This window comes from Chrysochloris asiatica, unplaced genomic scaffold, assembly GCF_000296735.1.
Source record: "Chrysochloris asiatica unplaced genomic scaffold, ChrAsi1.0 scaffold00002, whole genome shotgun sequence".
In the NCBI taxonomy this organism is placed as follows: domain Eukaryota; kingdom Metazoa; phylum Chordata; class Mammalia; order Afrosoricida; family Chrysochloridae; genus Chrysochloris; species Chrysochloris asiatica.
Window position 1 is genome coordinate 7,685,682 of NW_006408520.1, and position 18,482 is coordinate 7,704,163.

Here is an 18,482-nt window from a genome sequence, read left to right on the forward strand (position 1 = left end):
CAGTGGCTAAATATTCAGATGTAGCTCTCCTCTCCTTCCTAGGATGTTAATTAAACTCACATGATCAGATGAAAGTTTTAAGACAAGATCATTCCAGCAAAGGTGTAGCAGATGGATCAAAAGGGGGCTAAATTAGAGAGAAGTTAATAGCTGGAATGTTACCGCACTAACCCAAAATCACAGTGAAACATGTGACAAGAATCCTAACAGGTATTAACGTGGCTCAAAAGCAGAATAACCCCATAGTAGTGTGTAAGTGACTTGGGATCTGATATACACAAGAAATAATATATAAAATTCAATTTATACTATTGCTAGAGGTATCTTATGAATTACTTCAGTCTATCGAACTTCCTGTTTTTAAGGACAATAATGCTTGTTGTTCATTGTTAAGTGTTGTTGAGTCAGTTCTGACTCATAGTGACCCTGTATAAGGTTGTCATGGAGCAACTGGTGGGTTTAAAACATCAACCTTGTGGTCAACAATCCTGAGTGTAACCTGTAGTGCCACACAAGGACTCCAATGACAATATTAAACAAATGGAAAAACAATCTACATAACATTAACTCAGTCTCTACTTAACCAGAATCTGTCTAATAACAGAAAGGTAAGATTTTCTAGTTACGAGTCTAAATTACTAATGTTTGACATTATAAATCAACTTAGAAAAAACATTTAAGATCTATATTAAGATCTGTATGCAAATGAATGTACATTATAAAGTTATACTTAAGTTTTAGAATATAGTGAATATCTTACTTAAAAATAGTGTTTGAATTCTCTATACATTAAAAATAGTGCTACATCAGTTAATATATCACCATAATGCTGCCTCATCATCATCATTTAAAATAACAAACCTGTACAGTTGAGGAACTTGAGACAAAATGTGGGGAGACCACAAGAGTTGGAGAACCATAGTCCTGAATAAATGTGTGCATGATCTCATTCATTGAACAAGCACTACTGACTGAACATCTACTATGTACCTGAGGTTCTGCGATTACAAAATTAAGTGATCCTTGAGGAGTTCACAGTCTAGTGGGAGAAACTGCCTAATTATATTATATGTAAATGCATTAAAAGAGATATGTATAAATTAGGAAGCAAGAAAAGGATGTTACAGGAAAAGGAAGTAGAAGAATGAAACTAGAATAACATTTAGATACTTATGTGCATCAAAAGGTTTCACCCAAAGAGTAAAAATAGACCCCATAATCTAGGGGGGAAAATTGGAAACATATTGAACACAGGACTGATCTCTGCACCTAAATTATAAAAATAGTCCACTTTAAAAATGGACATATGACATGAACAGATACTTCACCAAAGAAGACATTCAGGTGGCCAAAACACATGAAAAAAAAATGCAAATGATTATTAGCCATCATTGTTGTTGTTATTCAACCCTATGTACATGAAACACTATCTGGTCCTGTGCCATCCCTACAAGCATTGTTACACTTGAGTCCATTGCTACTGAATTAGCCATTGTTGTTATTAAGTGCTGTCATGTTGATTCTGACCCATAGTGACCCTGTATAGGGTTTCCAAGGAGGAGCTGGTGAGCTTGAACCACCAACTTTGCAGTTCAAACAACTTTGCTGTCTGATGCATTAGCCCACAGCGCTACACCACAACTCTGCATTAGCCATTAGAAAGATGCAAATCAAAACAACAATGATATGTCATCTCATCCCAGCATTAACAGCAAAGTTCAAAAACACAGGCAACAATAAATGCTGGTGTGTGTGTGAATACCGGAACCCTCACACACTGCTGGTGCGTCTTTAAAATGTTGCAACCATTGTGGAAAACAGCTACAGCACTTCCTTAAAAAGTTGGAAAAAGAAATACCATATGACCCAGTAATCCCTCTACTTGATATATAACCTAGAAAAATAAGAACCATGACACAAATATGTACCCATATTCATCACATCAAAAAGACAGAAATAACCTAAATGCCCATCAACAGAAGAATGGATACACAAACCATGAAACATGGTGATGGTGGTTATGTGCCGTGGAGTGGGTTCCGAATCATAGCAACCCTATACAGGGTTTCCAAGGCTATACATCTTTACAGAAACAGAAAGCCTCATCTTTCTCCCATGGAACAGCTGGTAGTTTCAAACTGCTGACCTTGAGGTTAGCAGCCCAATTCGTAACCAATACGCTATCAGATATACACATAGTGGAATACTGCATTGTTAAAGAATAACAATGAATTTGTGAAACACCTCATAACATGGATGAACATGGAGGACACTATGCTGAGTGAAATTAGTCAATCACAAAAGGACAAATATTGTATGAAACCACTATCATAAAAAGTTAAGATAAGGTTTTCACACGAAAAGCAACATTCTTTGACTGTAAGCAGGATTGTGAGGGAAAAGGAAGGTAAATCACTAAGTATAGGGGGCTGGTACAGCTGTGTGTCAAGTCGATTTCAACTCACAGTGACTCTATATAGGGATTCAGAGGTGGCAAATCTTTACAGGACCAGAAAGCCTCATTCTCCCAGTGAGTGGTTGGTGGGCTTGAATTACTGACATGGCAATTAGCAACACAACATGTAACCCATTGCACTCCCAGTGCTCCTTAACTATATAGTAGACACATATTAACATTAGTGAAGGGTAAGAAAATAAGAGGGAAGTCAGCGTGTGGTGCTATATAATAAGCGCTGGACTGCTAACCACAAGAAGGATTGTTCAAACTCATCAGTTGCTCCTTGGAAACCCTACACAGGTTTGCTATCAGTCAGAATCAACTTGACAGCACTTAATCGCCACAGCAAAAAATGATGCTGGCAAAGGAAGACACTGAGAGGAGTAGACAAGTTAAAGGCAACAGAGGTAAACACAAGGGGGTTTCAAAAGTTCATGGAGCTTTTAAAAATTCCATTATCTTTTAAGTTCATCTCCCATGAACTTTTTGAAGCCCCCATATACTATTGTATACATAATTCTGTAATAACAGTAATAACAATAATCTATGAGTGGGTAAATAAGTGGACATACAGCTGAACAGGTATGGGAAAGGAGAATGGGACTATAATCACACATATGTATATTTGACAGAGTATTACATCTGTATTTATCTCTGCTGCAAACACATCCATGAATATAGAGAACATACAGGAGAAAAGTTACAAAAAACGTCTTAGTCAGAACCAAACACCTTGAGGGAATGAGTGCCTGAACTTGGGGGCTAAGGACATAGTCTCGAGGACACTAACATCAATTGGCATAACAGAGTCCACAAAGAATGTTCTATATATTCTACATTGTTGAGTAGCAACTAGAGTTTTGTAAGCTTGTGAATGGTCATCTAAGGGGCAACTACTGGAGCAAAGAAAAGAGAAGATTAATGGATTAATCTGGTCTCTACAACCGAGACCAGAACTGAATGGTGTCCAGCTACCAATACCAACTATCCTGAAAAGAATCATATTAGAAGGTCCTGAACAAAGTGGGGGGAAATGTGGAACAAAATTCAAAATTCTAAAAAAGACCAGGCTTACTGGTCAGATAGAGACTGATGGAACCCTAAGACTAAGACCACTTAGTCAGCCTTGAGACCTAGAACTGTACCCACCTCCATGGCTCAATTTTCAACCAAACAACAGACAGTTCGGTAAAGGGAGAAAAAAAAAACCCACTAGGGAGGCACACACCCCTTAGAATAATCAGCCATTTGAAATCAAAAGGGCAGCATCTGCCCAAGGATAAAGTTCAAAAAGCAAGAAGGATTTGGAAAGAAGGAGGAATGGAAACAGAAAGTAAAAGGAAGAAGTGGGATGAGTGATGTTACATTGTGGGGACTGCGATCAATGACATGAAACAAAATATGTATGAACTGTTGAAAGGAAAACTGATACGCTTCTGTAAATCTTCACCCAATTCAAATAAAAATTAAAAAAAAAAAATGAATGAAGAATTAACTCATAAGGGCCATTACAGTAAGGCTATTGGAGAGTCAGTTCTAATATAGAAAGAAGAGAGGGAGCTAAGTTCTAAGCTTTATTAGTTTCTCTTCTTTAGTCAAGAGACACAGTAAACTAGTGAAGAGTTTCAAGCAACAGAATGGTATAATTAGACCTACACTTTTTTCAATATATCACTCTGGTCAGTTCACAGAAAATAAAAGTGAGGAAACTGCATGCCAGAGTTACATGAATTAACTCAAGCAAGAAATAATTGTTATGTGCCGTGGAGTCAGTTCAGATTCATAGCGATCCTGTATAGGGTTTCCAAGGCTATAAATCTTTAAGGGAACAGAAAGTCTCATCTTTCTTCCACGGAACAGCTGGTAGTTTTGAACTGCTGACCATTAAAATTAGCAGCCTGAGGGTATACCCTTTGGTTGGTTGATGATGCATGGAGGGGATTGTAACCATGGCAATGAAACGATATATGATAGGATGAATGTAAACTGTTCTCCCACGTAAACTATCACATAATTCACAATAAAACATTAAAAAAAAAAAGATTAGCAGCCTGATTTATAGCCACTACGCTACCAGAGCTCCTTAAGCACGAAAGAGGGGAGTGATATTGATGCTGGAGAGGAGGTAATGAATAAGCTAAGTATTTAGGGTTTACAATGGGTAGAACTTGATAAATGTGAGAGTCAAGAATAACTTCTAAGTTTTTATCTTGGCTGTCTAATGGTAGAAGCTGGCAAATTCCCCGCTCCTTTTCCCCCTTGAGGTACTTCAAGTTCTGTGTCCAAGAGCCAGCCCATTTATTTAAAACATTTCTATTGTCCTGAGTTTTGATTAAAGCAATTATTCAGCAGTAAATGTGAGTCTGAAACCACCAGAGTGGATGAGATTATCTAGTGAATATGAAGTTCAAAAAGAGTAGTGGGATAAGAAAGAACACAAGAACATCCAACACTTAAGTAGTAAGCAGAGAAAAAGGAGTCCATTTAGAAGATAAAGAAGAAACAACCAGATATCCATCCAAAGAATCAAGAGAAAAGGCAAAGGAACAATTTCATAAAGGGGTGATGACCAATACCAAATAAAGGAAGTATAGAAAAATATGATCAGAAAAATGTTCACTACCATAAATACTCAGTTCCTAATAGAATATCAAGGAGCTCTCATAGCGTAGTTGATTGTACATTGGGCTGCTAGCCACAAAGTCAACAGTCACTTTGCAGGAGAAAAATGAGGCTTTCCACTTCTGTAAAAACGTAGTCTCAGAAACCCTATACAGAATTGCTATGTGTCAGAACTGACTCTATGGCATGCAGCTGCAGCAGCAGCAGGATATCTGACAGAACTCCGGACTTTTAACATACTAATTTATAAAACGAATCTTCAGGAAGATACAGTATGCACTGTTTTTCAAATTTGACTATGGAAACCTTCTTTTACATAACACATAAAAAAAATCTGTGGAACATACAGTTCCTTGGAATATCATTTGGGAAAATACTGACTAAAATGGTGATCATTTAAAAAAAAAAAGTGACAATTATATAAAACATGCATAAATACATACTCAGGGCAAAAAGGCTAAAAGAAAATAATGTGTTAAAAGCCTCTTTTCTATTTAAATGAAGAATATTTAATCAGTTAAGGAAAATCTCAGGGAAGGGTTCCCTGAGGAGGTATAATCTAAGCTGAGATATTAAAGTACACAGGAAAGATGCCAGGATGTCATGTGTTGGGAGAAGATGAGAAGAGAGTGGAGGATGATGGTAAAACTGTCTAAGGTAAAGGAAACAGGAGATGCAAAGGCCAAAAGATTAGATTATGGCTTATTTCAGTATCTAATATCTAAGAAGGAAAGTGGTAAAAGCTGAGGTTTGAGCGGTGAGCAGAGGTTAAGTTTAAAAATTTCTTTTAAGTCACAGTAAAAAACTGTGGAACTAAAAGCCAAGAGTAAAAGCATAGGATTGTCTTTGCAGTTTGGCAAATAGGCTGAGAGTGAGCAGAAAGACCAAAAGACAGGCTGCTCCAAAACCCAGGTGAGAGGCATCATGAAGATAATGGTTAAAGGGCTGGAACAAAGTGCATAAATTAAAAAAAAAGGACTTTGGAGGTAGAATCAATAGGATTTAGTAGAGGACAAGAGAATACCAAAGGTGAAAAGGTTGAGATTTAAGCTGGTTTGGTCAAATGGACTGTGAGGAAAGGAGAAAGCATGACCGATTAATTTAGTTTTATGTATACTGGTTAGAGGAAAAAACAGGTGCATTAGCTGAATTTAAAAGGCAAGCAAATTGAGGATTATGTAAGAAATAACAAAAGATTAATATCTTAACTAAGTGAAGCATTTATAAAAATCAAAACAAAAGTATTAAGACATCATTAAAAAACATAAATAACATATATAATTTTTAAAAATTGGCTAACAGCTGTATGATACATATATTTACACCACCAACAAAAACAGACGTCTGCTGAAGCTGCTTTTATGTACAAGCAAAGACCTAATGGGATTAGACTCCTTGGTTTAGAGGTTGGGGGTGGGGGGGGGTCATAGTTTCATGTGCCATCCCAATTAATTGGTCTAATAACATGTTTAGTGTTCCTGTTCTACCTCTTAGTTTGCTGCATTGTGTAAGGAGTGTTATAAGAGGTTGCAAGAAGTAAACAGTATTATATACACAATCCTGCAATAACAATAATCTACAGTTGGTTGCATAGACACACAAACTGAACAAGTATGGGAAGGAGAATGAGACAATATCCACAAATATACATACGTCTGAAAGAGGTTATCTTTACAAATGTTATTTCCTACGCTGCAAATATATCCATGAACAAAGCAGTGCATCAAGGAAGCAAAGGAATGAAAATTTCTTAGCCATTACCAAACATCTTGTTGTTGTTGTTATGTGCAATGGAGTCGGTTTCAACTCACAGTGACCCTGTACAGGGTTTCCGAGGCTGTAAATCTTTATGGGAGCAGAAAGCCTCATCTTTTTCCAGCAGAATAGCTGGTAGTTTCGAACTGCTGACCCTGAGGTTAGCAGCCTGTTTCATAACCACTACTCTAAACACCTTAAGGAAGTGTTTAGTCACTGACTCAAGAGGCTCAGGAACATAGTTTCAGAGACCATCAAGGTCAACTGGCAAAACATAGTTCTAAATTAGTGCAAAGTGACTGGGATCTTAAAAGCTTGTGAATGAAAAAAAAAAAGCAACTATTAAGCCTCCACACCCAAAGCAGAGTGAAGAAAACTGAAGACACATGGAAACAATTAGTCCAATTGTTAGTGCAACTGACTAACAGATCACGAGAGCCTCAGATTCCATAACTCTGAGACTAGAACTAGATGGTGTTGCCTACCACTACCAACCAAAAGGGGTCACATCAGAAGGTCCTAGTTAGAGGGGGAGTCCATTGCTGCTGCCACTGTGTCAATCCATTTTCTTGACTCTCCACCTTACCAAGCATAATGTCCTTCTCTAGGAACTAATCACTTCTGAAAATATGTCTGAAGTATGAGATGAAGTCTCACCATCCTTGCTTCTAAGAAGCATTCTGGCTGGACTTCTTCCAACACAGATTTGGTTTGTTCTGACAAGCCATGGTACTTTAATATTCTTCTCCAATACCACAATGCAAATGCATCAATTCTTCTAAGGCCTTCCTTATTCACTATGCAACTTCCAAATTCGCTATTGAAAATACCATGGCTTGGATCAGGCACACCTTAGTCCATAAACTGACATCTTTGCTCTTGAACATTTTAAAGAGGTCTTAAGCAGCAGATTTGCCAAATGCACTATGTAAATTGATTTCTTGACTGCTGCTTCCATGAGTGTTCATGGTGGATCCAAACAAAATGAAATCTCTGACAACTTCAATTTTTTTCTCCATTTATCATGATGTTATATACTGATCCAGTGATGAGGCTTTTTTCTCTTTTACATTGAAGTACAATCCATACTGTGGTCTCTGAACTTCATCAGGAAATATTTTAAGTCCTCTTTGCTTTCAACAAGCAAGGATGTATCATCTGTATATCACAGGTTACTAATGAGTCTTCTTCCAAACCTGATGCCACGCTCTTCTTCATACAAGCCAGTTTTTCGGATTATTTGTTCAAAATACAGACTGAATAATGGCAGTGGGTGCCTCTGTTTTAAGAGAGTACCCTAAGAAGGGAAAGCATTTCAGTGGTAGAGTTTAGAGTTTACAACCTGGTCATGCAGTGGGTTATGCATTGGATGCTAACCTCAAGGTTAGCAGTTCGAGTCAACCAGGTGCTCCACAGGACAAATATGAGGCTTTCTGCTTCTCTAAAGATTTACAGCCTCAGAAACCCCCCTATACTTGACAGCACTTAACAACAACAAAGTAGACCCATTATTTAGAAGAGGATATTACATCTGATCTTCAAAGAGATAAAATCCAATTGAGAGTTCTTGATGTATTATTTACTGAAACTTTTTTTTTAAAGATAAATTTGTATTTTTATAAAATAATTTTAAAAAATCAAATCATATATAAAAGGGAGCTTTAAAAAGTTTAGGATAGACATTGACTATCGAAAGTGGCATGAAGTGGCTGGCTTACAAGCTTTCCTGAGTGTGCTTAGTTCCAGAACGAGGGGTATACAAGGTAGAATCCCACAGAATAGTTTTTCCTTTTCCAGCTGGAACTGGTGAAAGGGGATGGGAAATGATGGTGAGAGGATTTTGTAACTGTAAGCAGGATTAATTGTGATTGTCACAACTATAATGATAAAACATGCAGAACTAAAAGGAGGAAGTAGTTTCTCTGTCATTGCAGGAACAGAGGAGCCCAGGATTATCAAGAAGGAAAAGCATGAGTGGAGTGTGAGATCCTACCTAGAAAGGCCACAAAAGCAGAGATAGGGGCAGAGGCCATGGTATGGAGAGACATAGCAGCTGTGAACTCTAGACCACGAACTGAGAAAGGTTGTGTGCCTGCAGACAAGAAGCTTGTTTCCATAATGTGCCATTTGGACATTTAAATGAATATATAATTTTTTTGCTTTGTATATCTACATCAAATATTTTTGCTGTGTTGATTTGGGAAAAGGAAAGCCACATGGAGGAAGCAGAATGACTGTTATAATTATTTACACGAAACAAAACATAAGAGTGTTTGAAAGTTAACCTTCAGTCAATTCACAATAAAAGTTTAGGAAACATGGAATTCCAAGATCACAGCATTTTCACACAAACTTTCTGAAGGCCCCTTGTACTTGTCTAAATGTTAAGACTACAACTTGTACTTAGAAAAAGCAATTTTAAGCAATTTTACTTACACTTCTAACATTTTGTAGCTGCAGACATACCCTGTAGCTGTAAGTGAATTTCTGCAGATGCTATTTAGGAAACAGATCTTCTGCCTAAATCAGGATGAATTGGACATGTAATCTAAGGAACCCTGGTAGTACAATGGTTAAGTACTCAGCTGTTAAGTAAAGGGTTGGAGGTTCAACCCACCATCTGCTCTGCAGGAAAAAGCTATGGCAGTCTGCTTCTATAAAGATTTTTGTTGTTGCTGTTAAGTGCCATCAAGTCGGTCCGACCCATAGTGACTCTGTATAGGGTTTTCAAGGAGCGGCTGGTGAGTATAAACAGCTGACCTTTTGATTCAAACCAACTTTGCAGTCTAGCGCATTAACCCACAGCAACACACCACGAAGGCCTTGGAAATCCTATGGGGTAGTTCTATTGTCATGCAGGGCTACAATGAGTGAGAATCAACTCAAAGCAGTAGGTTTGGGTTCAGGAGATAAATGTGAGAAAACTGCTTACTAATTTATCCCAAAACATAACAACCTAATGCAAATGTTGAAACATGAGCTTAGGACAGTTGTTATTCCCAGTGCTGCCACACTATATATACATCCTGTTTCCAGACAGGGGCTATAGGTACTTCAAAGAAACACTGTGCTTTGAGAGGCACCATGGGCCTTCCTCAAAACTTGCTTGTTAGCACCTGGTGGTTGAGTAGCAGTAATCCTCAGTCAGTTATCCTGTAACTACCCCGGCCATTCTTGTAGATGAAGACTGTAAAGGATGGGAGTTTGGGTCCAGGAATTTTGCAATGGCTGCTGTCTCTTACTGACTTCTTCAGTAAGTATCTAATTAAAATAGCCAGGAAGGAAAAATGTGGTACTGTACTTCTCTGAGCATATTTCATTTTGTAAATGACATGTCAACTTTACTTTTTCACATACTTCCTGCATAGGAAACTACATATGCCTTCCAGTTTTTTCCTAATCTTTAAAGTAATTTTACCAATTAACTTGTGAAAGAACTGTAACTTTTCTCTGTCAAAGATGTAGTCTCACAAGTGTATTCAGAAAACAGATCTAAAAACAAGCAAATTTTTTAAAATTATAAGGAGAATTCCAATTATGATATTACTTACTCTCTAGGTTTTGTTCTTTAACAAGAAAGCTTACAAAGGGGCTTCAGAAAGTTACAGAAAAATTCTATTTTAATTCACCAGTGAAATGGTATACTGTGTATGATCAAATATTTACTGGGTTTAACCTCTGGAACTTACTATCTATGCTGTTTTCAAATATAATAACTGTTCATAAACTTTCAGGAAAATATATAGTCAAAGAATTTTTGCAAACTACTTCAGGGCAAACTGACCCAGTTAAGAACTCCTGATAAAGAAGCACACACTTTTCGGTAATTTCATAATCGTATGCCATTCAAACAGGCAACATGTTACTTAGCCTTACTCTAGTTTTAGAACACTCTGATATGCAATTTCATTAAAAAAAAAAAAAAAAGAATAGTAACTTACAATTAATGTTTCATTTATTAGAATGCACTTCAACTGTTAAAATCAATTATAAATCTGTTCTAACTTTCTGAAAAATCATCAAAACCCTATTAATATTGTCTTGGCGTTGACACTATAGGATAAGCAAGGTTGGCAGCTCAAACGTGCTAGCCACGCTCCTTGGAAACCCTATACAAGGTCACTAGGAGTCAGAACCAACTCAATAGCACCTAACAACAATAACAGTGTTGTTTAAAAATAGTAAAATTGGTTGGGCAGGTTCACAAAGATGGCATTAGCATAAGGACTAAGTGAAATAATTTTAATAGCATAGTTGAACAGTAGGAAGAGAAAGGAACGGGATCAGTTTAGTATCATTGATCAGGCGTGAGAAACACTGTTCAGTGCTTGCCGTGTATTGACCATATAGCCTCAGACACCTGTTTTTAAATTAACCCATCCACTGATGGAACTTGAGTTAAAGCTCTGAAATTGTAGTATCAATAGGAATAGTTCTAAAATATTCTATGATATAACAAATTAAAAACAAACACCAGCAGAATGGAACAATATCAAATGACAATTTTTACCCCATTCTTAATTGTTCATAATAGCCTGCCTATTATAAGTAGAGGAGCTCTGGTAGCGTAGTGGCTACGAATCAGGCTGCGAACCTTAAGGTCTGTGGTTCGAAACTACCAGCCGCTCTGCGGGAGAAAGATGAGGCTTTCTACTCCCGTAAAGATTTACACCCTCGGAAACCCTGTACAGGGTCGCTGTGGGTTGGAACCGACTCAAAGGCACTTAACAACAACAACATTATAAGTAGAGGCAGAAAAGCAAATGCTATTTGAAAATCATAGCTGTGACTACAATAGTTATACTTTTTTTTCCATTTATAGTTACAAGGGTAGTTGTTGTTGTTAAGTGTTATCTAGTCAACGCCAACTCATAGTGACCCTGTATAGGTTTCCGAGGAACAGCTGGTGGGTTTGAACTGCTGACCTTGTGGTTCACAGGCCAATGCTGATCCTACAAGAGTTCAGGTAGAGAGAGGGTAGACTAAAACACAAATCCTGCAGAAATTTCCCCTGATTATAACTATCATTGCTTCCTGATTTTGTATAGGAATAAATAAGATTATCTAGGAACTTGCTAGTACAAAATAAAAGTTTTTACAACTTTAAATCTATGTACTACGTCCTGAAGGATTCAAAGATGACTAAAGCATATTCTAAAGGGAAATACAGTATAAAGATGAGAAATGATAATACCCTCAAAAAAATTTTAATTTATACTATATTCCCAAAAACGGATTCACTGGTGTAAAAATTGTATTTTGTTTTCTAAAGCAAGGTATTAATTTACTATGTTGTTGTTAAGTGCCATGGAGTCAGTTGGGACTCAGTGTGACCATGTATAGGATTTCCAAGGAGTGGCTGATGGGTTTGAATCACCAACATCGAGGCTAGTTTGCTGTTAAGTGTCCTTGAGTTCCAATGCATAGTGACCCTGTATAGGGTTTCAAGGAGTAGCTGGTAGAATTGAACCACTGACTTTGCAGTTCAATTTGACCTTGAGGTCCAGTGCCATGCAGTGCCATGCCAGGAGTCCATTTGAAGTTTTCAGTTCAGTGCTTATCCTAAAATGTCAAACCAGGGCTTCACTATAACTTTGGTTTTTAAAAAAACAAAACAAAACAGAAAACTTCAAAAGCTCACACGATTAGTAATGAAAGTATCTACAGTAACATCAACAAAACCAAATTCCAGAAATAACAAAACAAATTTACAAAGAAAAAAGGTATGTTTGTTGATCACAGTCACCATCTAATGTTTTGCAATGAATGAGATCATTTGCTTTTATAAAATACAATTCTTGTCTCCTTACTATGTAGATTTTATGAAAAGTTCAAAAATATCAAGTCTCTTTGGTTGACAACGGGAACAGTATTTTTTACGAATCGGGCTGCGAATCTTAAGGTCAGCAGTTTGAAACTGCCAGCTGCTCCGCGGGAGAAAGATGAGGCTTTCTACTCCCGTAAAGATTTACACCCTCGGAAACCCTGTACAGGGTCGCTATGGGTCGGAACCGACTCAACGGCACTTAACAACAACAACAACAACAACATCTCTCACCCCAGATAGTTCTTACCAACTTGGTCAAACAGCTATGACGATTTGTAACTGATTTAATCAAGCAAAGTTTTCGTTAATCAAGTAGAACAAAAGATCAGAGAACTTGAATTTCGATTATTTTTTTCACAAATGTCAGCTATGACATCCAGTAATTCTTTTAAGTTTGATATGTAATAAAAAGTACACTATAAAATTGTGATATATGTCACAAACTTTCTAAATCGTAGAATATTGACTCGCCATCTTTTGAGATGTCAAAAGAAAGCTGTCATCTGTTTCAATTCAGTAAATTTTCAGCGGTGGCCTATTTACACATTTACCACCGTTAGTAGCTGGTCAGGGCTCTGAGAAAACATAACCAAAAACAATAAAAGGAACCATTTCTGCACACTTCTAAGGAAGTGAACACATATTTCACCTATACATTCTGTTTCCGAACACAAAATTAAAGGATGCAACAAAAGACCAGAATGTAGCAATGGAGCAATCTCAGCATAAAAAGTATAGGTGAGATTTTTTTGAATTAAAAATCCTATGTCCTCTGCTGGTTAGCTACAGCACACGGCATAAAGTTTATTTTGATACTGTTTCCAAAAAGCAAAAATGTTTTTCTTGTGCTCAATCTGTCGTCTTTTCAAAGTTTTTTTTTCTAATCTTCAAACCATAATCAGTTCGACTTAGTATATTTTATTCTGAGGCATAACAAGGTGATGACTGTTTTCTGAAAAAGGAGCAGATTTCATTCTAGGCCCCAGGTGTCTACTGTCATACTTCTGACTTGGGGAAGTGAAAGGAAAGCCCACCTTCCGACAGTGTTTACGGTACCGTATGCAGTAACAGCATAAGCTCGGGCCCTGAACTCTGAAGAAATAGAAAGCGAACGTACTACGGGATCCCAGTGGGGTCGGCGCCCCCGATGACACCCCGTTAACAGCATATGGGAGGGTAGGGACTGCTCCCTAGCCCTTCGCAAGCTCGGCGGCGGCTTCCTGGGGCCTGGCGGCGGAGGCGAGAGACGCGGAGACAGGGGAGCCCGGCAGCAATCCCTACCCGCAGCGGGGAGCACGTGGGGTACCGAGGGCGCGGGGCCTCCAGAGACGGCAGGTGCGGGAGAGGCAGGCGGCGTCCCCAGGAGGATGGGCCCCAGAGGCCGCAGGCCTCTGGTAGAGGAGGGAACCCCGAGTAGCGGCGTTGGGGTTTGTGAAGTGGAGACGCTAGCATCGCCAGCTGGACTGGGAAAGGTAGGGACGCCAGCACTGGCGGCAGAAAGAGATCGCATGGGGGGCCCCGAGGGACGCTCGCCGGCGCGGAACCCCAGCTCACCGTGCCTCCGTCCTTAATGATGATCTTCTTGGCCAGCATGATACTGCGGTTCGCGGCCCGTTTTTTCTTCTTCCCTTGGGTCATTTTACCATCCTCGACTCCTGGCTCTACTGCAGCCACTCCCGGGGCGGCCGGCTCCTGCGGCGAGTTCCGTCCCGCCACTACTGCCGGGCCGAGCCGCTCGGGGCGCCCGCCGCCATCTTGAGGGCCCGGCCTGCCTCCGGCGGCGCGTCACATCGTGCGATCGGCCGACAAGCCCGCCCCACCCACGTGACGCCGCCGCGCCTTCTCCGCTGCGCCGCCGCAGCGGAGCTGGAAGGAAAGGCCAGCAGCGGAGTCGGCAGGTTTTTGGAGTGCTGCTGACATCCATTGGAGTGCTGTGCTTTCGACTCACCAGCTCGCTGCATTCTCCTAACAGTCCCGGCAGACTGCTACCATTTTTATCCAAGTCTTCACATATGAAGAAATAGGTTTCAAAAAGTTAAATAGTGGGAATACAAATGAAAAAGGGTTGCACTGGAATTTTAACCAGCCGTCCTAAACTATTAGTGTAATCTCCAAATAAGTTCTCCAGGGCTAAGCAATATATAGGAAGACAGCAAAGTAGTGAGGTAGGCACCCCATATATTGGTCAGCCATTTGAGATCACAAAGGTAGTAACTTTTACCTAAGGACGAAATTCATAAAGGTGGGGAAAGGCGGATGAATAGAAACAGCAAACAGGAAGGAAGAGGGATCAATGATGTATATTGAAGGGATTGCAATCAAGATGAAATAAAGTGTATGATTTGATGAATGTAAAACTGATGATTTGCTTTGTACAACTACTCAATTCATATTAAAAAGTTAAAAAACAGTAATAAGAATCACCTGGAGATTTGCTGCCATGTAGATTCTGTCTGATTCAGTATTTCTGGGGTGGAAACGCAGATTCTCAATAGAAGATCAAATCTGAATAAAACAGTTCAAAACCTTAATTCTAAACAATATGGGAAGGAGTACAGTAAAGAAAAGTCCTTTTCCATACCCCAACAGTGATTACAAAGTTTAAAAAAAACCAAAAACAGAAAACACAAATGCTGGTGAGGGTGTGGAGAGACTAGAACTCTCTTAAACTGTTTCAGGGACTGTAAAATGATGCAACCACTTCCTCAGGAAACTGGAAATAGCAACTCTCTATGACCCAGCAATCCCTCAAGAAATGAGAGCGTTGACACATAGATACATGCACACCTATGTTCACTGTAGCACTACTCAACAATAGCAAAAAGATGGAGATGGTCTAAATCCCCAGCAACAGAAGAGTGGTTAAACAAACTTTGGTACATACACACAGTGGAATACTGTCCATTGAAAAGTAATGACAGATCTGCCAAACACCTCATAACATGGATGAAGCTAGAGGACATTATGCTGAGTGAAATTAGACAATCACAAAAATAAAAATACTGTATGAAACCACTTGTAAAAGTTAAAAAAAAAAAAAAAAGATTTTCTTGCTAAAAGAAACATTATATAATTATGGGGGGGGGGGGAAGGAAAGGAAGATTATTCATGGGGCAAAGAGAGGTGGTCGTTGTTAAGTGCCATCAAGTTAGTTTCAACTCATAGTGACCCTGTTAGCGTTTCTGAGGAGCAGCTGGTGGGTTTGAACTGCTTATCTGTTGTTTGCAGTCCACTGCTGTTCCTACAGGCAAGATGAGGGCAGTGGTAGACATGGGGAAAAATGCAAGAGGTAAAGTGAATAGAGGCTAAGTACATGCTGGACTGCAAAGTTGGTTTGAACCACAAAGTCGGTGGTTCAAGCTCACCAACCACTCCCCGGAAACCCTATACGGGGTCACTATGGGTTGAAACTGACTCTATGACACTTAACAACAACAATCTTGACAGACTGCTACAGCTTTCTCCTGCAGAGCAGATGGTGGGTTCAAACCTCCAACCCTTTACTTAACAGCTGAGTACTTAACCATTGTACTACCAGGGTTCCTTAGATTACATGTCCAATTCATCCTGATTTAGGCAGAAAATCTGTTTCCTACATAGCATCTGCAGAAATTCACTTAAAGTTAAAGGGTATGTCTGCAGCTACAAAAAGTTAGAAGTGTAAGTAAAATTGCTTTTCCAAGTACAAGTCATAGTCTTAGCATTCAGACAAGTACAAGGGGCCTTCAGAACCGTTTGTGTGAAAATGCTATGATCTTGTAATTCCATGTTTCCTAGAACTTTTTTTTAAACTTTTATTGTGAATTGAGTGAAGGTTAACTTTCAAACACTCATATGTTTTGTTTCATGTAAATAATTGTAACAGTTATTCTGCTTCCTCCCTGTGGCTTGCCTTTTACATCTTATTTTTCCCAAATCAACACAGCAAAAATATTTGATGTAGACATACAAAGCAAAATATATATATATTCATTTAAATGTCCAAATGGCACATTATGGAAACAAGCTTCTTGTCTGCAGGCACACAACCTTTCTCAGTCCATGGTCTAGAGTCTGCAGCTGCTTTCTCTCTCCATACCATGGCCTCTGCCTCTGTCTTTGCTTTTGTGGCCTTTCTAGGTAGGATCTCACATTCCACTCATGCTCTTCCTTCTTGATAATACTGGGCTCCTCTGTTCCTGCAATGAAAGAGAAACTACTTCCTCCTTTTAGTTCCACCTCTTTTATCATTACAGTTGTGACAATCACAATTAATCCTGCTAACAGTTACAAAATCCTCTCACCATCACTTCCCATCCCCTTTCACCAGTTCCATCTGGAAAAGAAAAAACTATTCAGTGGGGATTCTACCTTGCACCCCTCGTTCTGAAACTAAGCACACTCAGGAAAGCGTGTAAGCCAGCCACTTCATGCCCATTTTTGATAGCCAATGCTAGTCTATCCTAAACTTTTTAAAGCCCCCTTTTATATATGATTTGATTTTAAAAAATTATTTTTAAAATACAAATTTATCTAAAAACAAAACAAAAAAGTTTCAGTGAGTACATCAAGAACTCTGAATTGGATTTTGTATCTTTGAAGATCAGATGTAATACCTTATTCTAAATGATGGGTCTACTTTGTTGTTGTTAAGTGCTGTCAAGTGGCCCTATATAGTGGGGTTTCCGAGGTTGTAAATCTTTAGAGGAGCAGAAAGCCTCATATTTGTCCTGTGGGGCACCTGGTTGACTCAAACTGCTAACCTTGAGGCTAGCATCCAATGCATAACCCACTGCATTACTAGGGTTTGAACCACAATGTCAGTGGTTCAAGGTCACCAGCCGCTTCCCAGAAATCCTGTATAGGCCCGCTATGGATTGGAACCGACTCGATGGCACTTAACAGCAGCTGTTAACTGATGGTACATAAAAGAGATTGCAATCATTGTAATGAACCAAAGTGCATGATTTATTGAATGTGGTGCTGTAAACTTTCACACAATTCACAGTAAAAAATTTAAGAAAAAAAAAATCCTTTTCCAGAAATCATGGATAACTGAAGAGGCAAAGATAATACTTTACTTGGCATATGTCATACACTTTGAGGAGCCCTGGTGACACAGTGTTTAAGCACTCTGCTGCCAACTGAAAGTTTGAACCCACCAGTTGCTCTGCAGAGGAAAGATGTTGCAATCGACTTCTGTAAAGATTAGTTTTGGAAGTCCTATGGGGCAATTTCTGTCCTATGGGATCGTTATGAATTGAAATTAATAGCAGTGGGTATGTCAAACTTTATAGGCCCTTTTTTCTTCTGCGGTATCACTGGATTGGTTCAAATAACCAACCTTTCATTTGGTAGTTTAATGCAAACCTTTTGTTCCACCCAGGGACCTTAAGGTATATATATTGAGATCTTAGAAGAGTGAAGTAATATAATGCATGCTAGTTGCTAGCCGAAAGGCTGATGGCTTAAGAAGTCCCTATAGACAATTATACTCTTTACACTTAAGGTCAGCATGAATTGGGGGTGACTCCACAAAAGCTAGCGATGACATTCGCCCTTAAATGGTCAGGAAATAATGTGTGGATACATATGGACCAGGGGAAGGAGTGACAAAACAAAATGGTAAAATATTTGTTTTTAAAAAGTAATCTGTCTCTCAGCTAAGGTTATTCACTGTATAAGTAGATATGTGTTATTTTTTCAGTTAACCAGAACCTGATTGGAACTTAATTCAACAGCATTGTAGGAGGTTGTGGAACAATATACACTTGTCTGTGGATATTCATCAGCTACATGCTCAAATTTCTGATATAAGTAATTCTCAAGTTGAGAACTGAG

The 18,482-nt window shown here is 38.9% G+C and overlaps 1 protein-coding gene across 1 annotated transcript in view; it reads right to left on the bottom strand.

Moving 5' to 3' along the window:
- The window catches only part of HIAT1 (hippocampus abundant transcript 1), a 72,617-nt gene extending 58,187 nt beyond the window's left edge, over window positions 1–14,430 (bottom strand). The window contains exon 1 of the mRNA XM_006830920.1: window positions 14,217–14,430. Coding sequence (XP_006830983.1) covers window positions 14,217–14,300 — 84 coding nt within the window. The 5' untranslated portion in view covers window positions 14,301–14,430. The remainder of the gene's footprint in view (window positions 1–14,216) is intronic.
- Window positions 14,431–18,482: the final 4,052 nt, after the last annotated feature.